We start from the raw sequence: 22,904 nt of genomic DNA, 5'->3' as shown, positions 1-22,904 counted from the left end.
TGGCCCATTCGCCCACTGGCCTCTCTGCTGAGCCTGGCAATGAAGACAGGCAGTTAGTGGCGAGTGCGAGGCTGGATTTTGAGGTACCTTGGCCACTAACCCCTTTCAGATGGGCCAGCAACCAGCTGCCAGACCGCTACAGCTGCGGGGCATCGCTGAACATGCTCCAATTTGACTTGACGACTTGGCGGGTGGAATCTTTTGCATTTGTAAGCCACGCCCACTCGTGCCGGCTCCCTGTCCCCCTCTAGTGGTGGCTGGGCTGCAGAGAGGTCGATGAGCTTGCAACAGCTTTGGCCAGCAGTGCTGAGTCTTTTTGCTCAATCCATAGAGGCTCATACAGCGGTGGACCTAATAAGGAACAGGGGAGGGGAGAGAACTGCTCCCTGCAGTGACCTTTAGGTGTATGTGTGATGTTTCTGTCCCACAGGTCTGGGCCTGCCTCCCTACTCCATGCCACTCACTCACTACCTCCAGGGCCACACCTGAGTAGCACTGTGACCCCATGACAAGCCCCTTGGGACAGGGGCTGCCACTGCTGCGTGAGTGTGGGGTGGGCAGCTGGGCTTGCTCTCCACCTTCCCCCCCACCCCACCCGAATCTCCCCTCTGAACCGAGCAGGATTAGTGCTGCCATGCCAGGGTGGCAGGTGCGGTTGAAAGTGGTCAGCGCCCCCTCAACTACTGCCCCTCTGTCACTGGGATCATGCATTAAGATCCGGAGGTTGGGTCCCCTCTGGCAGTGACCCTCGCACAGACGGGTGTGGCATCACACCTCTATTACCAGTTCTCTGGAGGGATGGTAAATCTTTAGCAAGGGGGACCCTCCTCTTCTGTATACTCAGCTATGTTATTTCAAACAGAGACAATGGCTCCGAAGGGCTGGCGGCAGGGTATAGGGTCCAGACTGAATCCCCGTGCCAAAAGCGCTCGGCCTTATGTCAGGCTGAGGGTTCTGAAGCCAACGGAGGCCACAGATCTCCCAGAGCAAACCAGCAGGTCTCCCAGAAGCAGCAGACTGCCCGGTTCTGCCCTCTTGCAGGGGTTTGCCCTCCCCGCCCAGTGTGGCGTGTTTTAGCATGGGATGAGCAGGCCTGCAGCCCTGTCTTGCATAACGTGTGTGTCTGCGCGGGCATGCGTCTTTTGGGCGGGTGCTGTTTACCCACACCCAGGCGGTGAGGACACGTGTGTTTGGGCAGCTCTGTTCCCAGAGCAGAGAGGTGGGGGCAGCAAGGAGCTGCCCCCGCCCTGAGGCTGGCAGACTCCTGAGGAATTTTTCTGAGCTCGGTATGCCAAGAAAAACTATTTCAGATGGGATAAACAGGATGCTTTGTACACAGAGCAGTCATGATGCAGGCCACAGGACACCCCCCACCTCCTTGCCTTGGGAGGCAAGCAGTACCCCCAGGAAAAGATTCAGGTCTTACAGCACTGTCCTTGAGCCATTCAGACTCACTCTTTCTCACATACACTAAGACACCCTGGCCCAAATCCTAACACCCATTAATTTAAACGGGACATGGGTATGTGAATACCTGTGAGGATCCGAGCCCCGGGCCTGAAGTCTGGGCATCGGTCAAGCTGAGCCCAGCCCAGGGAGGCAAAGACCTGTGTGTGATGCGTCCTGCAGTCTGGAGGAGCAGAGCAGTTCCCTGAACTAGCTAGAGCAGCCCCATGGGTTACTCTGCCTTATGGCTGCCACCAAGCAAGGCTCCCCACAGGACTTTCCAGCAGCCAAGGCACAGAGCTCCCTGGCCACACCTCTCCCTCTTCCCCTGTGCATGGCCCCTGCTGCTCTCTGTGCCAAGGGCCATTGTGTCAGCTCCATCTTCCTGCAAAAGGGGGAAACAGTGAGGGCTGTTTCCACGCTGGTAGTACGGCACACAGCAGCTGAATGGGACTGCAGCCGAGGGCAAAATCTGGGGCCTCTCCGTTTCAGGTCTGGCAGAGGGAGGAGGAGCTTTTCTGTCCAGCCCCACTGCCATCCGTGGGAAGGCCCTGGGCACCCAGCTCCCTTGAGAGCACCTCAGCCCCCACCCCACCTGACAGCCCTGTTAGGCAGCCTGATCACAGCGGCCATGGCCTGTAACTGAGGCCCTGCATATAGCCGCAGAGGGCAGGGGGTGCCCCAATGAAATAAACCCAGTGTGACTCCCCAGTGCAGAGGGGCTAGTCCAGTGCAGCGTGTCTGCATTGATGGGCTTGCACGGGTGTAATGACACCAATTTCCCCAGTCCAGACCAACCCTCGGGCCCCTACAGACGCTGCCTCTTGATCCAAGTGCAGCTGCATGTGTTGGGTGCAGGAGATCAAGCCCACGCTATCACTGCCCAGGTTGTGTCTGCTTTGTGGGTGCGGGACCCCCCGCCCCGCCAGGGCTTTCAAGCTGCTTCCTGTTCTGAGCATCCAAGAGCTCTTCTTGTCCTGCTGACCTGCTGCTCACAAACCGGGAAGAATTAGTAGGGGAAGCAAAAGTGGATGGGAACCTGGGAGGCAGTGACCACGAGATGGTCGAGTTCAGGATCCTGACACAGGGAAGAAAGGAGAGCAGCAGAATACAGATCCTGGACTTCAGAAAAGCAGACTTTGACTCCCTCAGGGAACTGATGAGCAGGATCCCCTGGGAGAATAACATGAGGGGGACAGGAGTCCAGGAGAGCTGGCTGTATTTTAAAGAATCCTTATTGAGATTACAGGGACAAACCATCCCGATGTGTAGAAGGAATAGTAAATATGGCAGGCGACCAGCTTGGCTTAACAGTGAAATCCTTGCTGATCCTAAACACAAAAAAGAAGCTTACAAGAAGTGGAAGATTGGACAAATGACCAGGGAAGAGTATAAAAATATTGCTCGAGCATGCAGGAGTGAAATCAGGAAGGCCAAATCACACCTGGAGTTGCAGCTAGCAAGAGATGTTAAGAGTAACAAGAAGGATTTCTTCAGGTATGTTAGCAACAAGAAGAAAGTCAAGGAAAGCGTGGGCCCCTTCTGAATGAGGGAGGCAACCTAGTGACAGAGGATGTGGAAAAAGCTAATGTACTCAATGCTTTTTTTTGCCTCTGTCTTCACGAACAAGGTCAGCTCCCAGACTGCTGCACTGGGCAGCACAGCATGGGGAGGAGGTGACCAGCCCTCTGCGGAGAAAGAAGTGGTTTGGGACTATTTAGAAAAGCTGGACGTGCACAAGTCCATGGGACCGGATGTGCTGCATCTGAGAATGCTAAAGGAGTTGGCGGATGTGACTGCAGAGCCATTGGCCATTATCTTTGAAAACTCAAGGCGATCGGGGGAGGTCCTGGACGACTGGAAAAAGGTTAATGTAGTGCTCATCTTTAAAAAAGGGAAGAAGGAGGATCCTGGGAACTACAGGCCAGTCAGCCTCACCTCAGTCCCTGGAAAAATCATGGAGCAGGTCCTCAAGGAATCAATTCTGAAGCACTTAGAGGAGAGGAAAATGATCAGGAACAGTCAGCATGGATTCACCAAGGGCAAGTCATGCCTGACTAATCTAATTGCCTTTTATGATGAAATAACTGGGTCTGTGGATGAGGGGAAAGCAGTGGACGTGTTGTTCCTTGACTTTAGCAAAGCTTTTGACATGGTCTCCCACAGTATTCTTGCCAGCAAGTTGAAGAAGTCTGGGCTGGATGAATGGACTATATGGTGGATAGAAAGTTGGCTAGATTGTCGGGCTCAACGGGTAGTGATCAATGGCTCCATGTCTAGTTGGCAGCCGGTATCAAGTGGAGTGCCCCAAGGGTCAGTCCTGGGGCCGGTTTTGTTCAATATCTTCATAAATCATCTGGAGGATGGTGTGGATTGCACTCTCAGCAAATTTGCGGATGACACTAAACTGGTAGGAGAGGTAGATACGCTGGAGGGTAGGGATAGGATACAGAGAGCCCTAGACAAATTAGAGGATTGGGCCAAAAGAAATCTGATGAGGTTCAACAAGGACAAGTGCAGAGTCCTGCACTTAGGACGGAAGAATCCCATGCACCGCTACAGACTGGGGACCCAATGGCTGGGCAGAAGGTCGGCAGAAAAGGACCTAGGGGTTACAGTGGACGAGAAGCTGGATATGAGTCAACAGTGTGCCCTTGTTGCCAAGAAGGCCAATGGCATTTTGGGATGTATACGTAGGGGCATTGCCAGCAGATGGAGGGACATGATCGTTCCCCTCTATTCGACATTGGTGAGGCCTCATCTGGAGTATTGTGTCCAGTTTTGGGCCCCACACTACAAGAAGGATGTGTATAAATTGGAAAGAGTCCAGCAGAGGGCAACAAAAATGATTAGGGAACTGGAACACATGACTTATGGGGAGAGGCTGAGGGAAGTTGTTTAGTCTGCGGAAGAGAAGAATGAGGGGGGATTTGATAGCTGCTTTCAACTACCTGAAAGGGGGTTCCAAAGAGGATGGCTCTAGACTGTTCTCAGTGGTAGAAGAGGACAGGACAAGGAGTAATGGTCTTAAGTTGCAGTGGGGGAGGTTTAGGTTGGATATTAGGAAAAACTTTTTCACTAGGAGGGTGGTGAAACACTGGAATGCGTTACCTAGGGAGGTGGTGGAATCTCTTTCCTTCGATATTTTTAAGGTCAGGCTTGACAAAGCCCTGGCTGGGATGATTTAGTTGGGGATTGGTCCTGCTTTGAGCAGGGGGTTGGACTAGATGGCACCCTGAGGTCCCTTCCAACCCTGATATTCTATGATTCTATGATAAGTCAGAAGAGAGGTTTTATTTTGCACAGTTTGCACTGAACCTTGCTGAACGTCCCAAATTTGCTGTACTGTGACAAGCAGCAGAGGATCAGACAGGCTAGAGACAGTGGGGAAAGGGGGCAAAGAAAAGCCACCTCCGACTGGTATGTTCAGGCCCTGGGTCCTGTCCTCCCCACTCATGGGTGAGACACACCTTGGCTCCAGAGAAGGATCAAGGCTGTGGTTTATGATGACTTGGGCAGCGTCAGAGGGGTATAAAGGGCTGGGTGAATGTTGCAATGCTCTGTGAAGCAATGTCAGAAACAAAGCCAGGTGCCAACAAGCAGCTGGTTTCACTGCCTGATAGTTAGAGCTTGTCCCTGCAGCAGGAAGGCACCTCAAGGAGCTCTGATGGGGGGTGGCGTGGGGGGGGAAGCTCTGATCCGGGGGCAAGAAAGAACAGCCCCCCACCCCCCGCACTAGGTGTGAGAGAAAAGCCCTTTGTTTAGCTGCAGGGGGAATCAGCTTCTGCTGCAGGAGCCTGATCTTGGGGTCCAGCTCTGGAGAAGGAAAGTGCCTAGCGGCCACGTGTGGGCTGGGTGCAAGGGGGCTGGTGGTTAGCACAGGCCGGGGCAATAATTAATCGGGGGGGACGACTTTTTTTGGTTGGGGTTCCCACGTTCTTGCCGGAGAAGACCTCGGAAAAGCAACGCAACCCCCCGGCGGGGGTGTTAACCCCACCCCCAGACCGCGGGGGAGAGGTTTGAACTGCCCCCGGCGTGGGAAGAGGGAAATCGCCGCCCCGGCTCCCAGGGTGTGTCCCGGGGCGGGCTGTACGTAGGCAGGAGTGTCTCCTTCTCCCTCTCCGACCCGCCCAGGGCTTCCCTCGGCCGGGAGGAGAGAGGCTGGTTTCCTGCCCGAGGACTGGGAGCAGACCCGCCGCTGCGGCCCGGCCCGGAGGAAGGCGACCCCGCTTTTGAATCGCAAGCCTCCCTGGGGGGTGAGCTTCCCCCCCCCCGCCGGGTCCCCACCATCCAGCCCCCGGATTGTAATCGCGCCCCGGGCCGTCATGGGCGATGTTATCTCCACTCACCTGGATGAGAGCCGGCGCCACTATATCTCAGGTAAGGGGGTTGCACCCCGCCCCGGCTGGGGCTGGTCAGTGTCCAGGAGCCATAGTCCGCTTCGGGCGGGGGGGGGAGGGAATCAGCGTCTTTCCCCCTCGCTCTCCGGAGGGGTGTGTAAAACGGAGCCGATTCTCGCTGGAGGAAAAGTTTCTCCGTTGTTTGCTCCCCCCCCCCCCCCCCCCCCGTGTAACTAGCCTGATGGGGACAATCTCTGAGTTCCCAAGCTTTTCTCTGTCCCACTCCTTTACTAAATCATGGTGCGAAGGGGGTGGGAGGACCCCCCCTTCTCCTAAACAGCCCCCCCCCCGGGGGGATCCTCTCAATCTGGATTTCGTTTCCCTCCCGACAAGGGGATCATATTTTAATGCCTTAACGCTTTTTTTTTTTTTTTTGTAAGTTCCACGTTGCAACTCTGGGTCTCTCTCTCTCCTCCTTTGCAGAGCTGGGAGCAGCCTCTCCCTTAAGGAGGGCGGGGAATGGGGAAATAAGGTGTCCGCCTGTCTGCCTCCCCCTGAAAGGCTTGTCTTGTGTGGTGGATGTTTGTGTTGGCCGCAGGACGAGGTGATTTGCTTCAGGAGAGCTCTCCTATGGCCGGGGCTTCTGCTGGGCCTGTGGGCAGGGGGAGGGAAGGGGAACAGATCTCTCTCTAAGGATGATGAGTAGAAGTTTTGTCCCGTCCACACGAGCTGTTAAACCATGTTCAGCAGTGGTTCGAGGGGGACCCATCGGGCCCTGGTCCTGCGCGGGGGGGACAGGGCTCTGCCTGTGGGGATAGGGTCCCGGATCTGGATTAGCGCCAGGAATGGGTTTGCCTTTTAATGCAGACAGGGCTCCAGGCCATCCTGCCACTGAAATGTAGGGCGTTGGAGTCTAGAGAGGTGACAATGGAGCTATTGATTGCATTGCCCTGTATTTACTCTTGATGTTGTGGGTGTCTCAGTCTGACGTGTTTGGCCTAAAGATTCCTCTTGGACTTGGGGATCGGGATGGCTGATTAGTCCTGCTTGGAATAGCTTTTCTAAGCATGGGACTGTGGCTTCCAGACAGTCGCTTTTTTGTCCAAGGAGATGGCATCTGACTGCACTGAGGATGGGGAAGGTTGGGGGGCTAATTGGTGCCTGCAGTTACTTGATTGACCCTTATAAGTGGGGTCATTCTGCCACTGAGCACTGTGACTTGGCCTCTGTTTCGCCTTCGTTGCTTGGGACATCTCATAATTTATGACGCAGGCATCTGAGCTTCCAAGGGTCTCTGAGTTGCAGGACTTGACCTCTGTCCCTTCCTTACATAGGCTTCAATTACAATTACTTCAGAGGCTCTTTGAAGGAGCTATTAAGTACTTAGCTACTACTCTGAACATCAACCTTGCTTGGGACCCCCAGACTTCACAAATCAGGTTGCAGCAGGAGATGTGGCTTTGATGGCATGAGACCTAACCAACTTCTTACGCTGGAGAACCAGGAAGATCCGATGAAGTGAGCTGTAGCTCACAAAAGCTTATGCTAAAATAAATGTTAGTCTCTAAGGTGCCACAAGTACTCTTTTTCTTTTTGCAAGATGCCTTGGAAACTTTAGACCTTCAGAGGTGAATTAGTTTCCTCACTCCCTGGAGCAAACTATGGCTCTGCCCCGGATCTCCAATGAAGTGGGCACTTCACACAAAGCTACAATTAAAATGCCAGAGGAACAGCATATTGCAGCTGCCTTAATATCAGGGGTTTGCAACATGACTAATGTTGTTGCATTGCTGAATGCCAAAGGAATTATGACTTGTCACTTACTGTAATGTATGGTAAAGTTTCCTATTCAGCTCCATGAATCATGGAATTTCATGTAGACCAAACACCATTTAAAGGGACGCTGTCGGGTTTAAAACGAATGCTTCTAAAATGTCCTGTAGTACAAATGACACTTTAGATTGTTAAAACCAAGGAGTGAGTAAGGTTTATTTTATTAGCCTGGTCTCTTTGCAGGAAAGGAGATTATCTGGCTTCCCCCACCCTTTTCTTTTTTTTTTAAAACGGACAGTAGGTTTAGGAGTTTTAGCTCCTAAACCTACTGCTATGTCCTCTTGCTAACTTAAGGCACTACTTGTATTAAGTAGTGCCTAGAGGATCAAGACTCCATTGTACTACCTAGCATTGAGCAAACAGCCTTAAAACAAGTTTTTCCCTATCTTTAAAATCTGGACCTTCCCCTATTGTGTTAAAGACCTACACAAATTAGGGAGTGGTGTGGGGGGATGACTGGCTATAATGACACAGAGAAGGCACAACTTGCTGTCAGATGAGCAAAGTAACAGGGGAGGAGAGTTTCTTCCTATCTCTTGGGTAATCTTGGGGGTTGCTAGCAACAATGACTACAGAAATATTTGTTTGGGGAGGGTATATAATTGGATCACTACTTTGACCTGAAGGTCCGAAACTTCCTAGCCTATAGTAATTGCTGCCATAATTACTTCTTAATGCTCTATTAATGAGCTCCTCAGAAGTGTTCATGGGCCACAATCTTCTGCTGTCTTGCAACTCATTGCAGTGGTTAAAATGCCTGAGCCCCTCCTGGACCAGCACACCCCTCATTTACAAGACTGATGGAGATGCCCCAGTGCAGGATAAGCCATTTCCAAGCTCTCCCCGGTGTAGACACAAGATCTAAACGGCTCATGAAATGTAGTGCCAAGGCCAGCTAAGAGATTCCTGCCCTCTGCTCTTTAGCATGACTAGAGGAGCACAAGCTCCAGGAATCTAGTGGAAACTAACTTCCCAATGATCAGTACAAGCTACCCCTGCTTTGCTTCTCCAGCTTGCTCCAGGTAGCGCTTGGGAACGTCGTGGTGGTGTTAATCTAGGGACTCGGCTGAGCTAGGGCTCCTACCGGTGCAGGTGCAGTGGTGCTGGTGTAACAGAGGGAATGCCCCGAAAGCTGCCAGAATCGTCGCCGCGTTCCTGTCTGCGGGGTGGAGGAGGGGGAGCAGCACTTCAGTGTGCCTGGTGAAGCCGGCCCCTCTTGGCTGATGTTTGCCGGGTTCTTCTCTCCCACCCTGGTGCGCTTTGGAGTCTCCTAGACTGCGTCAGCCCACCAGGGCAGGGAGTGTCACGGCCTGCTTGGGCAGCACCTAGCCCAGCGGGGCCCCAACCTCACGCAGGCCACTGCAGCAGCACCAGAGCTAACTGAAGGTGTGGCTGATTCAGGTGGCCCTTCCCCTCAATCCCAACATGCTCTCCTAGCCCTCCTTACCTGTAACTTCATGCCTGGGGTCTTCTGTTCCCTGAACAAGGGGTAACTCTGTGTTGCTACTGTTGGCTGATCTCCCTGCATGCCGCCCTTCCATCTCCCTCTGTTTCAGGGACTCCCTGCAACCCCCAGCCCTTCCCTCATGCTGGGGTCCCTCAATCTCCCCCCTTGGGTTCTTAGTGCCCTCAGTCCCCCCCTTCCCCCCATACCAGGGCCCTGCATTTGTGCCTCAATGCTGCCAGGGGCTCTGGGTGCCCCCCATCTGCCACCATTCTTTCTCTGTCTGCCTGGGAGATGCCCTGACCTATCAACGTTGTGAGGATGGGCGGAAATGGGACGGGGGCCCTTGTTAGGCTGGACGCAGTTAATGGGTGCCATTAACTCGTTCTCTGATCTACAGACAGGTGCTTGAAGCTGTGGCTCTCCTAGACAGATGGCAGGGCCCCTGTATGTTCTCCATTTCCCGCTTCCCGGGTTTTTCCAATTATGTCTATTGACACCGAGCACGGTCCCTGAAATCTGGGCACTGATCAGACGCGATGTACAAAATCTGTTGCTTTAGATGGACTCCCTCGGGTGGCGCATAGGGCCTCACGAGCTCAGCCATGCCTGGCCCCCTAAGGCACGGTAGCACCTAGCCGCCCCACTGTGCCAGGCACTGTAGAAACACAACACGCTCCTTGCCTCAGAGCTTTTAAATGGCTGGGGCAGACCGTGAGAGGCACAGAGAGGTGAAGTGACTTGCTCAAGCAGGTCCTAGTCTGAGCACTGCTCTGTCCACCTGATCCCTGTGCTCCTGGATGCAATCAAGAGCTCTTTTTATTTTATTATAAAGGGGCAAGCAACGTTTCATGCAGTGCCCATGCTGTTCAGAATAGCAGGTGCCCCCTAAGGCTTGTGCACCCTTCTAGACATTTACAGTTCCAACAAACATACTATTAAAGCACCTTTGCTACACCCAGGATGCTCTTCCCCCCCCCCCCCCCCCCGGCCGCCTTAGGAGACCTGTGCTGGGATCTGCAGGGTTAGGGACAGGTGTCATTTCAGAAAAATTCTGTGGGTAGGGAGACGTTTGCTTTCCTCATGTCGGTCTCCAAAGTCTGGGGCGGGCAGGTGGGGAGAAAAGTGGAAGGCCTCATGGAGCATACAGACCTATGAAAAGTTGGGGTGTGGGGGGCAGAACAGGGTCTGGAGGGGGTGACTGGTCCCCTGGTTAGGGACCCATTTTGCACTGATCTGGCAATGGCTGAAGGGAGCAAGTCACGTGGAATAGGTTTGCGCTAGCTGGGACAGCTAGCGTGGGCTTACTGCGCTGCGTCTAGTTCGCTCGGCTGGTTCGGAATAAGGGCCTGTCCCTACCATCAAGAGGTGGCACCAAATGCATGACGAAGCTGGGTGAGCCTTCTCCCCATCCGCTCCACGACATCCTGGATGGCACAAGGATGTTCCCTGTGGCAAGCCCATGAGTTCATGGGTTGCTCTGGGAACCTTTTCTAGCGGAGTCACCCATCCCCTGCCGCCACGCCTCCCATCCTTCCTAAATAAAACAGCCGTGCTATTTTCAGGGAGGTTTGGGGGTTAGTTTCCAGGAGGCACCTGGCATAAAAGGCTGTAGTTATTGCAGCTGTGAGCCAAGTGCCTCCCCCGAGCTCAGGGAGGCGCAGCCTGGTGCTGGGATGCCATGTTGCACAGCCTCACTATTTGTTTTTCATTTGGAGCTCATTCCTGCTGGAGCGTCCTTCGTGCCTGAGCAAGCCCAGCCCAGAGCCTTTGCTCTCCCTCTGCTGTCCCTCGAATGGTGGGTGTGGACGTACACACCTATGTAGCGGGGGAAGGGAGTGACAAGGAGAAACCGGAGGCTTCGTCTACACTGCATCTCCCAGTGCAGACACGGCTTGCACCAGTGCACTGGAGCCCGGTTAACCGGATTAGTATCAGTGGTGCCAGTCACGTCCACACAAACACTTTGCAACAGTGCAGCTGCAGTTGTGGATGAATCCTAGAGTAGACCAGGCCTTTGTGGTGGTCTGGATCCAAGGCAACATTCTGGGAGCAGAATTCCCCAAAGTTTGGAGGGGGAGCCCAGACCACGTCTGACAAACACTGAAATCCAACTAATCGGGAGACACCCTGGGTGAGGTTTCCGCTGGTCCAAACAGTAAAAATTTAATTAATACACTTCATCATTTCCCAAAGGTCCCTGGCTCGCCTTGGAGCTGAGTGAATAATTAGCTACCACTAACTTGCTTGACTAATCTTGGCCTCTTTCTGCTCCTGCCATGAAAATCAACCAGCCGGAGTGCCCTCTGCTGTGCCATGGGGAATAACTTTGTCTTCCATGGATTGCAAACTGTTCCCTGCAAATACCAGCTGCTTGATGGGTGCGGCCGGTCATGTGGCTTCAGCTCCGGTCCCTGACTGGCTGAGCCTATTGTATAGCAGGCACTGCCAGCCTGTGCTTCTAAAGTTCCCCTCCTGCCCGGGAGGGTCTGGCTCCCAGCCCTGTGCTCAGACCATGCTGCTTCGCTAACCCAGCCTGCCTGCAGCAGACCCTGAGTTCGGGGTCTGACCCCGTCCCCCTTAGCTGGCTGTCTTAGTGCTCGGTTCAAGGCCCCGTAAAACCGTCCACTGTTCCCCTTACAGACAGCGGGTCCCACTCTCTCCCTGGGCTGCTGTTCCTTTCACATGCCACAGCACTGGAGACTCTCTGGTTGTGTAAAACAAGCCCTGACGGAGTCCCTCTGAGCACAGGGAGGCCAAACCTCCTGCACCGGAGGGGATTTGAGTCCCTTAGCAACGGCCGAGGGGATAAACACAACTGATTGGAGGGCAAAATCTTCCTGGCATAGTTGGGTGGGTGGAGAGAGGGAGAATATTGGCTGGAGGTGCCTCTCTCTCTCCTTCCTCCATGGGGAAAACCCCTCCCCTGTCATTCTGCAGCACACTTCTCCCCTGTCCCAAGCTCTGCTGTGCCCTATGGCAGAGACCAGCCCTGCACAAAACTGCTCATTCTCTCTAGAGTTAAAGGGAAAAAAGTGAAGCTTCTCTTTTCTCTTCTCATTCTGTGAAAGTCCCAGGAGGAAGCCTGTTTGCAATTAGTGGTTCTGCTTTGGCCTTTCCTGGCTTGCCAGCTTCCAGGGGGCAGGGCTTTCAGTGGGGCAGCAGACCCGATGCCAGCTGTACCACAAACGCCCAGTTGCACTTGGTTGAGAGCTGGAAGGCGGGAGAGGGGTTTCTCTGTAGACAAAGGAAAGTCACCAGCCTATTAAAGGGGCATTGGCATAACAATGCCCCGTCTGTCAATGCAGACTTTAAAGCCTGTCTCTGTTTTTAAATCCTTGTTTTGTGGCATCTCTGGGGAGGTTTCTGAGCAGGAGTTTGTAGTGGGTCATAGTGCCCAAGACTGGGATTTTCAAATGGGCTGAACACACGGCCCATGTCCCAAATGGGAGCTGAGCCCTAGCTGGGGTGGGAGTTCACTGGATGGCTGCTTGCTGGGGCAGCTCATGAAGCCTGCGCAAGGCAGCCGAGGAGCCACCCTCATCGGGCATCAGCAGCTTCGAAGCTGCCAGTCTCTCTGGAGAGTCCCAGTACGATTCTGAAGTGGGACTGGACTCTGGCTCTCTGGTGCTTTGCCCTGAATTTCCTGATCTGCATTATCCCAAAGCAGCTCAGAGGTCTTGGTGGTACTTCAGAGATGGTCTGGGAGGGTGCCAGCTGATGCCAAACACCATGCCAGGCCTGCTTGAACAGCGCAGTCCCCAGCAAGTATCCCACTCATGCAATAGGAACGCCATGGGCCTGCCAGCAAACACCAGCTCTGCTTCAAACATGTGGGCCTGGCCCCAGCTACCTCCAAAGGTTCCACCCCCTTAATCAGAGACCAAGACCTATTCCAGCAATTGCACTCCAAGGACCGGGACTCCCAGCTGCGAGGGCGAGCTCCGCACAGCAGGGGCCACAGCAGGGGTTCTCAAACTTTTTTTGCTGGAACCCCCTTTCATAACATTTCAGGCTGCGATGACCTGCCCCCAAAGTGACGACTCCACCCCATCAGGGACGCCCTTCCTTCTGCGCTGCTGCTGGCGGTGCGCTGCCATCCGAGCTGGGCGCCTGGCCAGCAGCCGCTACTCTCGCGACCCCCTTTTGGGTTGGGACCTGCAGTTTGAGAAACACTGGTCTAGAGCATTCAGTGAAGGTGAGCCACAGCTGTGGACCCAGAGTGTGGGCTGGGATCCTGCAGCGGTCAGGGGAAAGCCATTTCACCCTGGTAACGGTGCCTGGGGTGAACCGCTAATATATGCTTGCGGAAGGGGGCAGGGGACTGAGAGTGAGGATCTGACTGTTAAATGTATGCAACCTTTCTATGACTTTTGGGTCAACACCCAGAGATCTGGGGTTGAGTCCACAGTCTGGGAGACCTTGCGCAAGCTGCTTGAGCCCAGCCTGGTAACAGTGCACCTGTGCTGCTGGGTCAGTGAGCATGTGTCCCTGGAACCTAAGAATGGCCCTGCTGCAGGATCTGTCCTGGGGTCTCTTTCTTTCAGTTCCCCCTGCCCCCCAAACCCTTGCAGACTGGCCAACTATAGGAGCAGCCAATCAGCTGAATGAGTGAGGCTACCTGCAGGCTGGCTGGGTGTACCTGTCTGCCACCTGGGCCTCCCGAGTGAGCCACACAGCACCAGTCCCTGCTGTGTGCAAGGAGTCAGCCTGAGCAGTGCTACAAGAGGCGAGTCAATGGGCAGATTGGTGGCTGCAGAGAGGTGGCTCGTACTACCCCAGCCCAGTGCCCATACCTGATGTGAGCACTGGCTTGTGTCAGGACATGAGGGACAGCTGGCTTCTGGGGAAGGGATCAGTGATAGAAGCCTGCCAGTGGAAGTGGGGAGCGGGGGAAGTGGGCACTTCAAATCTCTCCTTCCCAGCTGCTCAGACCTTCCTGTTTCTGCACTTCACTGATGCCAACTGCAACTGTCCTGGGTTTTCATTTGGAAACGTGGCCTCCCCGTTCCTGGGTTACAGGCACTGAACCCCCAGTGCATCGGTGTACACTGGTGATTTGGTGCACCCATGCCATCGCACGTCCACACTGGGCATTTACACCTGAACACAGGAGGTTGTGGGCAGGGCTGGTTAATGCTCTTGGGTGCTCTTGCTCCCTAGACCTCTGGGCACTTCCTGAAGTGAGGTAGAGTTATCCTCCTTGTCTCAGAGATGGGGAAACTCAGGCCCAGAGGGTGGGTAATTTGGTCACTCTCCTGCAGGGAGGCAGCGTCAGAACCCAGGTCTTCCCCGTCCAGTAGACTATGGTGCCAGGGACACAACAAGCTGTGGTGGAAGAGCACTGAAGCGAGTGGTAAGGGGCTGTTAAGGGGCGTGTGGCGGGACTGCATGTAAATGGGCTTGTTCAATGCAACGACCTCTTCCTTCCTGCCCGCATCGCAGTGAGAGAGGGGCCTGTTGAGACCAGCTCAGCAGGGGTGCTGAGTTGTCTCCCCTCCCACGCCCTGCAGAAGGAGGGTCTCCCTCCTCCCCAGGCTGCCACATGTGAGCAGCATGGGGGGAATTGCTGGAGGTGCTCTCTTGTCCATGGCAGGCTGGGGTGAGAGAGAGCGGCCCTCACCCCACCCTGGTGTCCGGTGGGGCTGGTCCGGTGTCTCTTCTGGATAGAAGGTGCATGTTGCTACAGGTTTACAGCTGTGTTGACTGCTAAGACGATGAACCTCCCACTCCACTAATTGGTGGTCGAGGGTCCCCTGTGAGATCAGGAATAACGGCTGGGGCGGGGGTGTTGGTAAAGGGAGGATGGAGCAGCAGGGCTGAAATAGTGACAGCTAAGAGAGCCTGTCAAGTCACTGGAGTGTCAGCTGGGACTCCAGGGTAGGGTCTTTGGGGATGGAGCCGAGGGGAATGGAGCTGGGCTGGTCCTTGCCCCTCTCTGTGTCTCACTTTCTCCACCTATAAAATGGGGGTAACCCAGCCCCTTCCTTACGGCTGGTTTGGAGGCATTAACTGTTAGCAAGGTGCTTGGAGAGCTCAGACCTGCACGATAAGAGCAAAGAGTTTGGTGACAGCTGGGAAGCAGTGTGGCTGCTGGCTTCTCCTAGGCATTTGTGACTGTGACACACACCTGCTTTCTCTCTCTCTCTCTCCTAAGCTGTAATAAGGGAGTCTCTCTCTCTCTTTGGCCCCAAGGTGCCTCCTTCTCACCCGATTTCACTTCCTCGCTTGTATCCCAGCACCTTCCTCCCTGTCCGTTTTAAAGCGGACTCTTGGAGTTCCTGCTTCTCACACCTCTCTGGTCTGTCCGGAATAGGCAGAAGTTGGGAAACTTCTAAAAATGGTCAAAAAATGTAACTTTTCCCTCCTCCCCCTCCCCACGAGTTCAGTACTGCTGCATTTCCTCCTCCAGCTTTTTACAATCCCCTCTTGGCACTGGCCCTGCCATCTGCAGCAGAAACAAAGCAGGGAAGCTGTCTCCCTGCAGGAACCCTCCCCACACGGAGCCGCCCTCCACGATGGTTGGGGCTGGGTTTGTTTAAAGCTCTAGCAGGGGAGATTACCCACTCTAAGTGCTTCTCAACCCGGGAGCTGCTAGCGGGCCCATCAGCGCACAGCTGCGGCCCATGTGACGTGCTCAGGGCCATACAGGTAGTATAGATATTCTGTGGATGCAGCCCACGAAATACAGAGTTGCATGTGTGGCCCACAATGGTAAACAGGTTGAGAACCACTGCTGTAAACCATCGCTTCTGTTGCAAAGAGCTCATCAGTTTTCCGCTTCGCACAGTGGCTACGGTTCTAAACGGCTGGTATATGGGTGTGGGGAGTCCATTAAACTTGTGGGGGGAGTCTGTTGCAGGTGGGGTGTGTATGATGCCAACTTGGCTAAGGCTGGGGATTGAACTGGGGACTTCCAATGCTGATGGCACAAACCTCTGGAGCTCGAGAACCAGGCCCTTGTATGAGTCCTAATAAACTGTGTCCAGTGGGGTTAGGCACAGAGGGACATGACATGTGGGGCAGGCCTGTACTGGAGGCCTCCTGCCCCCGTCTCACAAGCACACAGCTTGTCTCTTGGGCTTTATCTACCTGCGACGCTTAGAGTCAAGGCAAGAGGGTGCCCTAGAGCTCCCACAGCCCAACCAGTGCTAGCAGCGGTGGGAGGACAAAGAAGCAGGTGGGGGTTTTAACCTCTGGCTCGACGGTTCTGATCAGGGTCAGCGGATGTGGTAGCTGAAGCCCTGTCTACACTAGTGCTCACAGCTGCGGCTCCTGTGTAACACCGGTGCTGCAAGACCGCTTTTCCTGTTTCTAGTGTAGACCAGGAGATACAAGGCTTCATGTGTCCGCTTGCTCTGCTCCCAATTCTCTCATTAGCCCCATGCTGACCCTAGGTAGCCACACAGTCTTTCATCGGGAGCTTCTAATCCCTCTTGCACCTGCCTTGGAGAAATTGGGTGGGTCACTGGTGGGCGTTGTGTAGGGGGGTTCAGAGCATTGCATGGTGGATGCAGGTGCATGGTTCAGGTGAAAGCCCTCTTCCTCCACTGCATTCAAATACCACCATCGCCAAACTGCACCAGCTGCCTGAGGCTTCTGTGTCCAAGCCACATAGATTAGTGAAGAGGATTGAAAGATGGTCATTCCTCCAATTCACAAGGTTGGAGGAGAAATCCTCTGGGCACATGCCTTCTAGCTACTGAGCTGAGTCTCTCATAAGAACCCAGCCTGTGCTCCTTAAGGTCCATGTTCTTTAAAAGGATGGGTGATATGATACTGATGGACAAATCAGAGGAGGGTTGCTTTAGGTAAGGAAATGAAAGCTTGTGTGTGGAATACGTAGGGGGGCAGCATGGTCTTGTGGATGATGCACAGGGCTCATTTTATTCCCAATTCTGCCACTGACTGGCTGTGGCCTTGGGCATGTCACTTTGCTCCTCCGTACCTCAGTTTCACCATGTGGGGGCATGAATTAAGTAAGGGATGATACATGCTCACACATCTTTAAAACAGCCTGAGATCCTGGGAGGAAAGTCCTATAGAAGCAGTACTATACACTTTACGTACTGCCCGGGTCTGCCAAACTGGGGTAGCCGAGGGCTCCTGTCTGGGCTGGAAATCCTGCAATCTGCCTTTCCTTGTGGTAGTGTGGTGCTTCTGGCACCAGCTGGAGCAGTGTGTGTGAGGGCAGGGGAATAGAGGACTCCCTCTCCCTGGTTGCCTGTTTCTGTGCTTACGGGAATACATTGGAGCTCTAAGCTTCCTACCATCTGGGTGTGTGACGGGGAGGGCTTGGAGGGGTTTCTTGCCTGCAGAGCGGGGAATAAAGCAGTGTTTGCTTTTCCTGTCTCGCTGCCTCCTGCCAGCCATTTCCCAGCACCCAGCTGCTGGAGTCTAGACCCTGCACCAGTCAAGCCCAGGTGTGCTCCTGGACACCACTGGGCACTTTGGGTCCCAGAGATGCTCCAGGTTCAGCTGGCAGAAAGGCTGGGGTCATGTCCGAAGATCATTATCTGTTATCATCATCTGACTTCTCCTTCCCCCACTGTGGTGATCCTGGGGGGCCTCCCAGCATACAGCTGGGCAGCTCTACCTCCATCTTGCTTGGGAAGGGGCCCCTTGACTCCTGAAACTTGCCTCATTGGCTTGTGAGGTGGAAACTGCCTTCTCCTCTGTGCCACCCGCTTCCCTTCCCAGGGTAGGGAATGAGTTTCCCGGCCTCTACAGCAGACCAGTTACGCTGCAGGGTGCTAGGCTGCTGGGGCCGCAGTTACGCTCCGGCTTGTGTGTCCATCAGCCAAGACTGGAGGGACGAGAAGCTTGTTGGACGTGATCTGGCTCAGCGGCCCTCTGTGCTGGGATGTTGACTTCTTGCCAGGCTCTGTAGATGTTGATCAGTTTGACGCGGCTGGAGCCCTTTGAGCTGCTCCGTGGGGGGATGTGTTGGACGTGCCGGGACCTGGCACGCTGTGTGGTAGGGAAGCGATGCCTGTTTCTGCACCATGTCTCTCTTCTCCCCTCCCCCAGGGGCACCCCGTGCCCTTTGCGGGCATCTGTCGCGGCGAGTCTTTCTTCAGCCCTCTGGGCACTGCGGCCCGAGCAGGGGCGGGAGCAGTAGTGCAGACGGGGCTTGGGGGGAGTCTGACCCTGCATGGAGGTTAGACGACGTGGCGTTGTGAGCACCTGCTCCCATTGTATACCGGCTCTGGCGCAGCCATAGCGGTGGATCAGCGGGAGGGAGAGGGCTAGCGCAGACAAGGCCTCCAGTGTTCAAGGCCCTCCTGAGCGAATGGAGATGCCCAGGTTTGGAAGCTCTCAGCCACTTTACCCTTTGCATGGGAACTCTGTGAGCTACCTCTGCACACGCCCTTGGAGTGCCGGAGGCTCCCCGTGTACTAACGAAGGGGGTGCCCTGCCTTTGGATTGGCTGGGCCTAGCGTCTCCTCCAGCCTGCGAGGATCCGTCTCCGACGCCGCCTCGTTCCCCGAGCGCTGGAGTCTCTCCCCTTCACGCCCTCTTGTTGTTTGGCCGCCTGGTAAACAGGCATGTCTAGGGGAGAACAGCTTCCCGCAGCCCCTCCCTAGGCTCTCTTGTACTCTGCCCCAGTGGTGATCAATTGGCAAAAAGTTCCGATGGGTCAAATTCTGAGGCCAGCTAGCTCCCCTCGCTGTCTGTGGGCATGGATTTTAGCGAGTGCTTAGAGGAAAGACTAAAAGGCGGTGCATGCATCCAGTATGCCCTGGATGTGGCCTTCAGCTAGCGCATTAGATCCAAGGTGTGGGCAGAAGGCTCCAGGCAGGAAAGAGAAATCTATATTAGACTCCACTACAGTGAGGTGCTTGAACCTGAGGACTGTGGATAGAAAAGTATGTGTCAGAGACTCGTAAGCACCAGGGCCTGCTAACAGCTGAAAACAGACTTGGGGCTGTTTGGTTGTCTGAATAAACTTTGTTTTTTACATACATAAAAGTCTTTGTGGGTTCCCCCCCCCCCCCCCCCCCCGGCTCTGGAATGTTGGAGTTGGGTTTCCTGCTGGCACAAACCAGCTCTGCGGACCAAACTTTTATATCAAGTTTTATATTTTCCTCTCCCTTGGACTCTGTGTGAGAGAGAGAGAGAGATTGCAAAAGGCTAGATCCTTTCCTCCCTTGAGAAGAAAGAGAAGCTTATGCAATGGCCGATCAGAGCTCTGATACAGCTCTCGCTTTTGTAGAAGGTATTGCCAAGATTCTAAAAATAAAGGACTTAACCTCTGGCTTGGATCCTTTGCCAGCGCTTACCTCAAAGTGTCTTTGGCACACGCAGCTGGAGAACTGTTGGAACTTGTAAGAATTTGAAAGAGGAATGAAGCAGGAGGGGGGACAGACTGAAACTGGGAAAAAACCTGCAGAACTACCCAGGGAACTTGGCAAACCTGCTACCCATAATGCACTCCTACAGGTAGCCTGCTGTACTGAATTTCATGGGCCCATGTGATCCATTCCCCCCCCCCCCCCCCGCCCCTTGTATCATAGAGAATTATCTCCTTGACAAATTTCACAAGCACAAAATGGCCTCTGGGCCTGTCCTGTGCAGGCCGAGAGAAGCTTACATGAAACGTGGTAATAAGATGATACTCCACCGTATGGCATTGTCTGTAGCAGTGTTGACGTAAAACGCCTGCTGAAATTATGTAACGTGTAGCAGTAGGGGCTGCAATTCGAAGCAGAAACAGCCGTACCCAGGACTGACCGGGAGGGAACACGTGAGCCTGGAACGTTCTTGTTCAGGGTTTTAGTGGAGGCTGTTAACCTACCTGGATGGGCCACTGTTGCCCGGGAAGTGAGGCTCCAAGCTTTGCTCAGAGTGGCTCTTGGGTAGAAAATCAAACTGAGTGGGTGACCAGACTTCATAGCGATTGGAGGGCAGAAAAAACCCTTGGAAAGCTGGGAAGGCAGAGAGTGGCTAGCGTATTTGTGTTGGTGCGGATTTCTGCTGAGTTCAAGGTGAACATACCGGAAGCCACACGACTGAAATGTGTATCACCTTACTCACAAGGGAATGTTTTTTTAGATTTGCAAATATTGGTTGCCATGGTATCCAGGCAGCATGGCAATGACCTGCCTCCCTCTCCCCCAACCCCAATGCAGGCCCCGTCATCTTCCATCACATTCCACTTGTGTGGCGGGTTGGGGTTACACTGCTTCTAGCCACCCTCCCCGAAAGGTACAGCAAAATAGACTCTAGATGGGTGTACTTCCCTGTGGTACCCCTTCTCCTAACTAGTCCTGACACTCAGCTTTGGAACAGATGAATTAGGAGGATCTGAGGTAGCCAATGACCCAGACCAAGCAGCTAGATGAAGAAGCTGCTGCTATCGAACGGATGATGTGAACTCCCCAAAATGGCAGCTGTTCTGGTTTGGTAGCTGCTGCATAGCGGAGTTCTTTCTAGCCTTTACTATAGCAGCAGGGAATGAGGAGGGAGGCCATCACACCTGCTTCCAAGGGAGAAGTCCTTTGTGTCTCCCCACCTTTTGAGTTGTTCTACGGAGTTCTTGTTTCTCCCTGAATTCTCATAGACCTATTCTATCACAAGCAGCCTGAAAAATTGCACAGCCCATAGCTTCAATATGTAGCACGTTACAAAAGTGACTATCCCATTTTTCTCGCCTTGCAACCCACTCCTTTTAAAAGCACAGTGTAGACACAAACTTGTCCTAGCTATTCTGCCCCCAGGGAGCCTACTGGGCAAAAATCAGGTTAAAGAAACATCTGGCCACTAGCAAGTGAATCACACAATGGAACCTGCCTTGGTGTGGATCTGACTAACGGAGGGATTCTGTTGTGCCAGGCTTTACCCGTGTTTAGATCTCCTTCATCTCCGTCCCGTACTGACCTATCAAGGCATGGAGTCCATGTGGCCTCTCAACTCTGAAGCCTAGAGGGTACAGAAAACCTGTCCCAGGCCTAGGTGCTGCAAGAACCATAGAACTCTCTGAAAAAATCCTGACCCCTTTGTCGAGATTTTCCGATTCCATGAAATCCAACTGTTTGGCAGAGATGGTTCAATTTTTCCGAAGTTCTAGGGGAAGCCAAGAAAGCTGCCAGGCCTCTGAGCTGCCTGGTCTCTGTGCAGCCCAGGTGGCTTGGGAACCTGGGCTTCTGAACTCTGGGGCATCCTGCTATGCAGACTACCCCAGAGCTTCCAAGATCCATGGCTCCTGGAGAGCCCACCAGGTTGACTGTCCCAGGGCTAGGCCTCTGATCCCTTTTTCATAAAGAATTTAGGAATCTGTGAGGTTCATTCTCCGAACAAAACCAAACGTTGAAATCCTCCATGACATGGAATTGACTTTCTCTTCCCAGCTCTAAGGGACAGTGAGGCAGTTCCTGTCCCAAGCAGACAACACAGGTAAAGGAGGAAGAGAGGTATTCCCCACACTTACAGGTGGGAAACTTGTATGCCTCTGGCCTGAGCTCTCCATCTCGTTACAGCAGCGGTACCCTGGGACTCTAGCAAACGGTTGTGATGCTGAAACTGCGGAGGTTCCTGTGCCCAATATGAAGGGATGGGATGGGGAAGCTATTTGAGAAGGACTGGGATATTTTCCTCCTCCTGTGGCAGGAGCACTGATCCGTACAGTGGGATCTCTTTACAGTAGAAACATCAGCTCATAGCATGAGGGGTTTTTCAAAGAAGCCGTTGGTGGAATCCTCGGACGCTATCTGAGGAATTCCACATCAGACTTTCCAGTTCACACACTGCTAGAACTCCCCAGCTGAAGAAAAGCCCTGAATGCTGTTCCTGTAAAATCCATTTTGCACATTCCTAGCAGGGGGCTGTGACACAGCTGCAAGAGACTGAACACTGCACAAAACACCAGCAATCGTGCAGCAAGCCCTTCTGCAGTTCACGGGGGCATCCTAAATAGCAAGAGCAGAGCTAGTTCCCAGGGTCAAAGCTCCTGGGACTGATCCATGTTTATGTCTTGGGGCGGAAGTGGGTTAATCTTTCAGTGTCTGAGATCTTCCATGCGGGTGACCACCAGCACCAAGAATACACGTTTGCTTTTGCTGAATCTGAAACGTTTTCAGCAAGGCACTCCAGGTTGGGTTGAAAATCCTGTCTGAGGACCCCATACTGTCACCCATCAGAGTAGCTGTGCTCAGTGGACTTAATGGAGTTTCTAGCACTTCTCCCTGCTTGGGATCGGGTGCTGGCTTTCAGTCAGTAGGGGTCACAGCATTGTGAAAATTATAGTTACAGCCTTGTGTAGGTTGTGAGCTTTCTGGGAATGTCTACACTCCAATCAGGGATGTAACGGCATGTGTACGGCTAGTTTGATCTAGCTTGTGTGGGTTTCAATAGCAGTGATAGCTATTGGCTGCCTGCTTTCAAGAGTGTTTAAACCCATATGAGACTCTTGGGACCGGATCCCCAGCTGGTGTAAAACGGCATGACACCACTGGAACCAATAGAGATACGCCAGTTCATACCCACTGAGGTCCTGTGATCGACTCCAGGGCTTCTCTGGTTTTGGTTTTTTCAGCCCCGTCATGGCCCGGGTCCTCCCAGTGAGGGCCAGTGCTTATGACCTGTCTACAGAAATTCCTTCGGGAAGCTTTGACAAAAGTATTAGAGAAGCCAGATTGTGCAACGGGTTGCTCGCGGGAGGGGTGGAGCTGCAGGTATTTGGAGCATCACCCAGTGCAATAGAAGATGAACCCCATGGGCCTCTGCCTGTCTGGGTTTCTTACCCTCATCTGCTCTGTGTTGTCCCCGTCCCTCACCCCCCCCCCCCCCAGAGTTAGTCTGGCCACAGGTTCACGTAGATCCGTCTCTAAAGTGGCCTGTTG

General features: G+C 53.7%; 1 protein-coding gene across 1 annotated transcript in view; it reads left to right on the top strand.

Moving 5' to 3' along the window:
* Window positions 1-5,077: 5,077 nt before the first annotated feature.
* NIBAN2 (niban apoptosis regulator 2) overlaps window positions 5,078-22,904 on the top strand; it is a 104,007-nt gene continuing 86,180 nt past the window's right edge. Inside the window, exon 1 of the mRNA XM_073314571.2 lies at window positions 5,078-5,826. Coding sequence (XP_073170672.1) covers window positions 5,772-5,826 — 55 coding nt within the window. The 5' untranslated portion in view covers window positions 5,078-5,771. The remainder of the gene's footprint in view (window positions 5,827-22,904) is intronic.

This window comes from Lepidochelys kempii, chromosome 16 (assembly GCF_965140285.1).
Source record: "Lepidochelys kempii isolate rLepKem1 chromosome 16, rLepKem1.hap1, whole genome shotgun sequence".
Classification (NCBI taxonomy): Eukaryota; Metazoa; Chordata; order Testudines; family Cheloniidae; genus Lepidochelys; species Lepidochelys kempii.
The sequence above is the reverse complement of the archived record's forward strand: the minus strand, read 5'-3'. Positions and strand labels throughout refer to the sequence as shown.